The sequence below is a fragment of the Uloborus diversus genome, chromosome 1 (assembly GCF_026930045.1).
Source record: "Uloborus diversus isolate 005 chromosome 1, Udiv.v.3.1, whole genome shotgun sequence".
NCBI classification, from domain to species: domain Eukaryota; kingdom Metazoa; phylum Arthropoda; class Arachnida; order Araneae; family Uloboridae; genus Uloborus; species Uloborus diversus.
Window position 1 is genome coordinate 37,518,007 of NC_072731.1, and position 9,481 is coordinate 37,527,487.

Genomic DNA, 9,481 nt, shown 5'->3' on the forward strand with positions numbered 1-9,481 from the left:
TGAAGTCGGTTCTATTTTTTTTTTCAAAATTTTTTTATTTCATTCTTTTTAGTGTAAATGTAGGTGTTTCAGAAATAGTAAGAAGTTACCATCACGAAACTTCACCTTATTTTTTTCATAAAAATGCTCCATACTAAAAAAAAAAAAAAAAAAACTATAAACACGCGTTACACTTTAAGCGATTGGCACGAAAAACTTATCTTTGTGCCTCTTTGGAATTAATGTGTAGTTAATTTAATTATAACCATTTAAGTATTACGTTTTTCCTAACTAATTTACATTTCACAGCATTTAAGTTGCTCATGATGCAATTCTGTATTCTTACTTAGCCCCATCATTTGTTATTGGCATAGATGATAACGAAAAAAATACTACTGTAGTTGAGGCAAACCTAATGGTAGCATTGTGAAGTCTAAGCAGATCCTAATCACTGCATCACCTCGCTTCCAGGTTAGGTTTACCCCCACTATGGAGCAATAGCACTGAAGAAGGGAAGATTTCGATAATTCACATATTGTTACTATAAATCAGCAAGGTTACCAAAATAAAATTATTTACGCGAAAAATGAGACGACAGCGCCAGATTCCCGATTATTATCGAAACATCCCCCTGAAGAAACTTAATGCTTGCTTCAGAGAAGCCTTCATTCAAAATTATCATTACAATCACTATAATGTTACTGTCGTATGGCACCAAACTTTCATAACAATGGGTTTTAAATTTAATCATTTAATAGGGAAATTGCATGAAATTTATGGTTTTTTGCCCATAACTTTTTTTTAAAGGACAAATATGGTCAAACAAAGTAATGGGACCTAAGTTGAGCCATCCCCTATCCATTAAAAAAAAAGAATCATCAAAATCGGTTCACTAGGTGAGACGCTGTGAGTGGACAAAAAAAAAAAAAACACATACATACGGTATGAACTGATAACCGCCTCCTTTTTGAAGTCGGTTAAAAACGTAGTATCCATGAAATCGAATTGATGCGTCCACTCCCGCCTCTAAACCATATGTTAGCTTTTCTATCTCATCGGTAGTCACACTGAATGAATAGATTCCAATTCTGCACTAAGCCATGACAGCGTCATTTTGTAAAACAAAAAAAGAAACTTTATATTTATTGATTACTTCTAAAGAGCACGAGTCCCAACCTTATACGCAGTAAATAAACGTTTTTACGCTATCTTAAAAAGTAGTGAAAAGGTGATTTACGTCAGTCTGGCTTTGAGGTACAGATATTTATTGGAATACGTCAAATTCGGAGATCAATCTCACTGATAAAAAAGCAATTTGCCCCTGTCACACCGTGACGGGTTATTTTTTAGTTTTACAATAAAATATTGAATAATAAGTCATGATATTTAATATTATTATTATTTCTTTTTTTACACTTCCTGCAGAATTTCATAATTGTTATATAAACCTATTGGCATAACTTTTAGATTTAAACCATAGACTAATAAGAGTAGACCGAGCTATGGCAACCCTTTTGCTGCTCATAAACCAAACCATGTGACTGGTGGATATCCTAGCAACAGCGGGCGTTAATCGTAGCAGACGATCAACGCCAGCGCGAAATAAAATAAATAGAATTGATGGAACACGGAAGAATGATCTTTTATGGAGTCCGATTTGTAAATTTGTTATTTTAAGTTGTAAATATTTTGTTAATATAGTGAGTTTTTCGTTTAGATAGTATTGTGCATTTTCTTTAGTCAATTTCAATAACTCTCTAAGCAATAAAAGATGCAAGCGACCAAGAGGAATCAGCAAGCGGTAAGATTTTTACCTACAGTTTCAATTTAAGATACCGATTAGTACATTTTTGCGTTAATGCAAAACGTTTACGCCATTTCGTTCACGCCAACGCTGACAGCTCCAAATGAAATAAAAGTTACCGAAAATTGATCAAAAACTATAACTAATGTCAAAATAATGCATAACTAAAAGAAAAACAGTTCAATCTCTGCACCTGGAAGTTTTTTTTAATGAAAACATTGTCTTAAAATACATGTCGAGTGCCAAACTATAGATAATGTTGCCATCTAGCAACCATGCTGCCAAAGTCTTCGCCAAGACTTTCCACTAGTCACATGATACATCTATGAACCAATTTTCTTTATCAGCAAGAATGAGAAAGCTCGGTCTACTCTTATTATTAGTCTATGATTTAAACAATTGTCATTTCTTGAAACCTTTTACGGGAGTTCATAGCTTTAAATAACAGTTAGCTCAGGATGATCTCAGCCTTACAGCTAAGAAAATGTTCCTTAAAGCATCGATCATTACAGTTTGGAGAACCGAGTAAAGATAATCCACGGGTTTTCAAACGGGGCCCAGACGTTTTCAATGATAGTTTAGCACTTAGCTGATAGTAGTAAAATACAAATAAATCATGACTATCTAAAAAATCGATTCAAAAATCAAAGCCATTTGTAAATCAATAAAAACTGGGTTACACAACTATTACAGTTAATAAATATTCGCAACAGAAAAGTAAATAGATTATGCAAATCAATCACAGTTAGCATTGACCGATATATGAGGCTTGACGGCAGAGCCGACGAGAGGCTATGTCAGCCTAGTCAAAAGCTAGATGTCAGTCTGCTGAGGGAGCCCGGCTCGGAATCGGAGTTGGATAGACTTGGCAAGTTTAGGGGTGAAGGTTGGCCCAGCGACAAAACTGACAAGGGGTCCGCCTCGGCTGTCAGCGATCCCGGTCTAGGAAGATTGGGCGCCGTCTATTGGGCGCCAAGCATTTTGGGCGCCGAGCACTTTGGGCGTCGGGAACTTTGGACTCCGAGCATTTTGGGCGCCGGGGACAATGTGCGCCGAGCACTTTGAGCGCCGAGGACATTGGGCCTAATGTTCCCATCATCCAATATGCTCGGCGCCCAATGTTCCCGTCGCCCAAAATGTTCGGCGCCCAATGTTCCCGACGCACAATTGACGGCGTCCAATCTGCGGCGCCCAATCTTCGTATTTCGCAGCGATCCTGCGTGACGGTGTTGCCCTTTTCCCGGTCGTTTTGAAAGGACTTGGAGTGATAATGAATTTTAGTTGCGCAGCCGGCGATGCAAGGGCGGGTTATCTCTCATATTGCATTATCGACTAGCGGAAAAAAGGGATGCAGCTTGACATTTTTCCAACATTCTCTCCTGCATCACTAGAAATACATTTCATTATATCGTCACCTCAGAGCAACAGTAAGATATCTAATCCCAGAAATAACACTAAGATATCTTACTGTTGCTCTGAGGAGACGATATAGGAAACCTTGAGAATAAAAGCAAAAGTCCTTAAAGTCCCACAGAATACAACAAGGTCAAGAGCATTTGAAATTTGTCAAATTACTGAAAAGCGCCTAATAATCTTATTAAAGTATGGAAAGGAGTTCCTAAAAATCATCACTAAATGAGTTCAACACTTCCTAAGTCACTTCACCAGTCCCTAAAAGTATTAGATTCAGGACTTAAACATTGTCAAGAGTCAAGAGAAATTAAAATTGTTTTAAAACTTAAAAGTGAAAGGGACAGTTTTTTTTTTTTTTGGTCCGTTATTATATTCAATGTTAATGTTACAAAATCAAAAACTATGTTTCGTAATCTCTCAGGACAATCAACCATATTTCTTTGGTAATAAGAACCATGTTGCAAGTTTGGAGCAAAATGGTCAAATTGATTCCTGAAAAATAGATAACAGCCTCTAATTAATAAAATAGGTGCATGCAATAATGGTTTGTAGTGTTCATTCCCTTTCTGTGTTTTCCCCTGTATTTAAAACTTATTTAAGTGTACATGATTGACTTCGTATATATTATGATCCGAGAGATTCATTTTAATATGAAGTGCATTCCTCGTTTAAAAAGGCTGTTCTTTCTTTAATTAAATTTTTAAAACTTTTTTCTATTGAATACTACTTTTTGCTACATTTTGTTCAAAATATTTGCTAGACAAACAAAATGATTTCAGACATTTTCAACGCCTTTCATATTTAACGTAATTGCTTCCATTTCTGTCGCTTTCAGAAATCATGGTTCATTTTGTGGCATGGCTGACACTCCTCTTATACGTGGTGGCGACATCTGTTGGTCAGATTTCATACCACAACCTGATGCCGCCGCACAGTTACATCGACGAAGACTTCCCACAACACTTCCCAATAATTCGAAGACAAATGGACTTCGGCCCAAGCTCCAGCTTCATCGACATGCTTATGCTCGGGCTTGCCGGCATACCTGTCGCCAGAGCACTGGGGATGTTACTAAATCGCAACAAACCTCTCGCCAAAAATTTCGACGACGGAAGAGTGCTGCACAACAGGAATAGAAACAAGAGGGACCTTGCCTATGCCCAACAACTGCTCGATCTCCTGATATCTGTGGAAGAGTCCTTGGAGAGGTTTGGTGTCATTGAACCGCAATGTCAGCTCAGAGCTACTTGCGAGATATACAGAAGGAGCTCCAACGCCATAGTTGTTGAATATCAAGAACACAATTTCATTAAACTTGTCGAGTAAGTTTATTTTTTAATTTTTTGCTTGTGTGCATGGGCATATCTAGAGGGGGGCACTTGAGGGCAGCTCACCTCCCTCCAAAGTAGAAAATCATTGAAATAAAATGTTTTTGTAAAACCCAGATTTTTTTTTTTTTATTGACTTGTGGCACCCGCACGGCTTTGCCCGTAGTAGAAAATTAAAAGGTCATTTGGTTCGCCTGTACATTAACAAATAATGGATGATTAATGTCTCAACAATTGGTTATGTTAAATGTCTCGCCCATATTACGGTTCCACGTTATGATGGTTTCGTAATTTACTATTCCACGTTGTGACAATTTGCTCGGAAAACTTTTCTTAAAATCGGTATAGAGAAAGAACAAAATCGAATTTTCAAAAAATCGCTTCGAGGTGCACACCCTCATGCTACAAACTAACTTTGTAGCAAATTTCATGAAAATCGGCCGAACAGTCTAGGCGCTAATCGCGTCACAGACATCCTACAGACATCCAGACAGAGAGACTTTCAGCTTTATTATAAGTAAAGATAAAGATTGACGATTGTTCCAATTTTTAAACTTATCAACGATTTCAGCACTAGTGACTTTGCACCTGATTTTAAAAGTGTGCATTTTTTCTTTGGAAGCTTATTGAAAGGGAGAAATTATTGGTGTTTCGTTTGGTTAGCTTCGCAATACCGTTGTGAAGTAAGCGCTTGGTAATACCGCGCCAAACACTTCATTTTCCACAAAATCCCCATAAAAAAGTTCTACCTTCTGAAAAAGTGTGTACCGTATTACTCCGCATTATCCGGCATGCTGCAAAATTCGAGGCTCACCAGATTTTCAATGACACTTGCCTGGTCCTTTTCGGCATGCCGGAAAAATCGAGGTTAGGAAAAAAAAAATTAATATTATAAAGAAACGATGTGTTCAGCTTAAAAATGAATATAAGTTCTATACATATCTTACTAGTATTAATTAAAAGTTTAATTTTATAATAATATTTACTAATAATGTCATTTGTTATTTTAACAAGAAAAATATTGTTTAATCACGAACAACTTTATAAAAATTAAATTAAAACTAAGTAAGAAACATTTAAGCAGTAAGTTACCGCCCCCCTAAACCAGTGCTAAAGAATTTTCCCTATCTATTCAATGAATAAAAATTAAACTTACCTCTCTAAAAGGAACCTAAAATAAAATAGTTAAAAAAAATATGCACAAATCGCAGGAACGATTATTGCTTCTGAATTGATTACTTTATTGGTATATAATTAAATCCGTTAATAATGACCTATCATAAATAACATGCACATATTATGTGCTAAACAACACATTTTTTTTTAAAAAAGAAGGTTACTTTCGGGATTTATTAATTTTTTCTTTACAGTGGTTTGCTTTCTGATTGGACCTGAATGGGGAAATTTACTTTTGTTTTGGTGCAAAATAAACCTCAAAATTTTCCGGCATGCTGGTAAATCTCGCTTTTTTACGGCATGCCGGTAAACCTCGCTTTTTTACGGCATGCCGAATAATGCGAGGTAATACGGTAATTACACACGATTCCCGCCCCCACCCCCTCCAATCACGGCAAAAAGGTTTGCACTTAAAAAATAGCTTCCTCTTGATTTCTAAATTTTCCAGTGGGGGAGGGGTGTGCGAGGGGTACATAATCAATGCGTAATGATATTGTTCACGATGCATAATTATATTGTTTCCAAAAACAGGGAGCTTCACCCGCCGCTCGATCAGACCGCCCTTCTTTCCTTTTGAACTGGATACGCCCTTGTTTGTGCATTTATTTATTTATTTATTTTTTGAAGTTGTGCTTAGACACGCTTTGGAGATTTGATTTAAAGCAGTGTTCAGTTATACAAGGTGTTTCGAAACTCAAAGACAAATTTTAAGGCGTGCCAAAAAACATCTAAATAAGCATGAATCATATAGGAAAGTATGGACTGAACGCTGCACTGACCTGCTGCATGAACACAAAGCCATACACTAAAGGATGCGAAACAAGTCATAAATGTACTGCCCAAAGACGATTTAAAGTAACATTTAAGTTATTTCGAAAGCAGTGGTACCAACCGGTCGTCTGTAAGAGCTTCGGATGTGGTCCGCCAGGTTAGGGGCACCCCGAACTTAAATTTTTGGGTGGTTGGAAATTTCCAATTTTCCAAATAAAACTCCACATTTTGCCGAATGGAACTCCAAATTTTACCGAAAGGAACTCCAAATTTGCAGAATGATAATAATTTTGTCGAATAGAATTCCAAATTTTGTTGAATGATGATTAGCCTGCCGAATCGTCAGACACAATTTGTCGAATAAAGACATTTTTAGAATGTCACAATAACCTCCCATCTGGGTGATTAAAGATGTTGAGTTGTTACATTTTTGAAGCATCGTATCACGTTGTTTTCAACTTTTTTTTTAAAGACCATTTCTACAAGCGGGATCCGACAAATTTCAGGTGCCAGGTTGTCCAGCCGACTAAACAAAATACTTAGGAGACTAGTTCATTCAGAACTAGAATCTTTTGAAATTCTTGTTGCATTGAATTTTCCTGTACTCAGAGGCGCACGGATGTCACGGCCAAATCGCTGAACGAGTGCCCCAATGTGGCACGCTGGGGTGCTAACAGCTGCACGCGATGACTTTTTGAGAAATTAAAAAAAATAGATTATCTTTTAAAGCCCAGATTCTGAGGTTATACCCTTAACAAAAAATCTACATCCTCACTTTGATTGTCTGCCATTTCTTTTTGGCAGACCCCCGATCGAAAGAGATTTCATCACTTTGATTTTTTTTGCTCCGGTTTTTGCCTCTTTGTGGAAGAGTTAAGCTGTCTTCAGTTCATATTCTATGACTTCTTCTGGCAACAAAGAAATTTTCAATTTTCTCTTTCGATTCTGCCGTTCCTACTAACTTTTTAGTTTCTGCAGTAGACATACGATCGATAAAGGTACAATTTTGTTTTGAAGTTTAATGGCGACTTTTAATTATAACCTCCTTTCAACTGATATTCATGCAAAAATTAGAATTTCTGCCAAGACAGTAAATCACACCAACCTGGTAGCCGTAATGTGTAAACTCGAAATGTCCCGAAGCTGTCAAATCCTAGTAATTACGAGTTGACGTAAGATCCGAGCATTGACAAGAATTTTACAGAAAAAGTTTCGAGATGGCACAATACACTAGTTCAGCATGTTTCAAAAATTGACAGTGGCACGTATTTTTTCTCCATATAGTAGCACTCTTCCCAAAAAAGGGGCCCGTTGTGGAGCACCCAAAAATTTTTGGGGCCATTCATAAATTACATCCGGAGGGAGAGGGGGGCTGGAAATCTCTACATACCCTTAATTTGGGGGGGGGATTGATTCAAACCCTTTGGTCAAGTGGTTTGACAGGGATTATATTGCATTTGTGTCTGGAAGGTAAAAAACGTATCAGGATGAGCTGTTTTTTATTTATTTTACAAAGAATGAACAGTGCAAAATATAATTAAAGAATTTCACTATATATGGCATGTTTTATTTTTAATTAGTATCGCATCATGTACAAAAAAAAAAAAATCTCGAAAAAACATCCAGCCAGATTCCAGCTGTTTAGTAAATATTTATTTACACAAAAAGTTTAATTTAACAATAGTGATTTTAATTTCGATTCCAGTGGTGTAAGATTCGTTATTTTCTTATTTTGAAAAACGAAACGGAATCTTAAGTAAGAATATGCGGGAAGTGTATAAAAATCTTACGTACCCTTACATGGAGGGGGGAGCAAAAATTGCCAAAATCATCCTCACGTAATAAATGACTAGTTCATTTCCTGGCTCCTAAGGTTTTACAATGTTTGTCTGTCCCTGCCTATATTATGCAAACGTTAATGAAAAATTTGACGGTATAATTTAATGTGTATATATATATATATATCTATTTTTATTTGCAGGCAAATGCGGAGAGAAATTCAAAATCCTCGAGTAGTTCCATTGGCAAAATATGTGTTTGAATATTACGAAGAAGCAGCAATTCGTGGTGAACAACAGAAAAACTGTAAAGAACTGTACTCGAAATGTACATACGCAACTGTAGTGAAACGTACTAAAGGCCGAAGGCCTCAAGGTTGAGAAATTCCATTTTGTAAGCACGGCCTTTTGGGATGGAATGCAAAACCTCTTAAATCACTAGAAAAATACCAACTTAGTATCTAAAACTGAGCTTTAAAAGAAATGGAAGAAAAAATTTAGTGATTCAAATATTGTGAAGTTAATGCATGAAGAAGTATAACAATTGTGTTTTTTCAAAGGATATTAATTTTAGTTGAGTTTCTTCGAAGCTGGCTATAAATCGTAATTTCAAGATTAAGTAAAGATTTTCTGCACTGATTTTTTCTCTCAAGTGCAAGATTTACATTCCATTTCATCTGGCAGAACTTTATGACATTTCTTTCGGTTATTTCATCATTTTTCATCTGTCATTATGTGTGTATCTTCTAGTTGTAATTTATTGTGTGATGATCATTTTGTGGTTTATGTCATTCGAAAAGGCAACATTTGTCTCAAAACAAAAAACAAAGAAAAGCTTCGGAAGCCTCAATTTCGTGACCCTTTGTGACTCAATGGATCTCAAAAGTCCCATAAAAAATGCCTACAATACCAGTAATTAGGACTTTTTCATGTCCGAATAATTTCACCTTAAATTTATTTCTAATTAAAAAATTAATGAAGCGCTTCTAACGAATAAAGATATGTAAAAAATATGTTTCTAACTATTTTTTCAAAGTACAAAGGAATTTGGGTCATAAAGTGTTAAGATATTTAAAGCACTTTTTATCGAAAAAAAAAGTAATGAGCTTTTGAAGCTTTACAAGTCTAATTTCTCTAAGCTCTGAAACTTAACATCTAAAGTCTAAACCATTGAATATGATTCTTAGAACGAAATGCAAAACAGAGAAGTGTTGATCCACTAATTTATTTCA

General features: G+C 36.1%; 1 protein-coding gene across 1 annotated transcript; it reads left to right on the forward strand.

Annotated features, from left to right (window-relative positions):
- Positions 1-4,036: 4,036 nt before the first annotated feature.
- LOC129234358 (uncharacterized) lies at positions 4,037-8,630 on the forward strand. The gene is made up of 2 exons (XM_054868352.1): positions 4,037-4,518; positions 8,453-8,630. The coding sequence occupies exons 1-2, from the start codon at positions 4,037-4,039 to the stop codon at positions 8,628-8,630; spliced, it is 660 nt and encodes a 219-aa protein (XP_054724327.1).
- Positions 8,631-9,481: the final 851 nt, after the last annotated feature.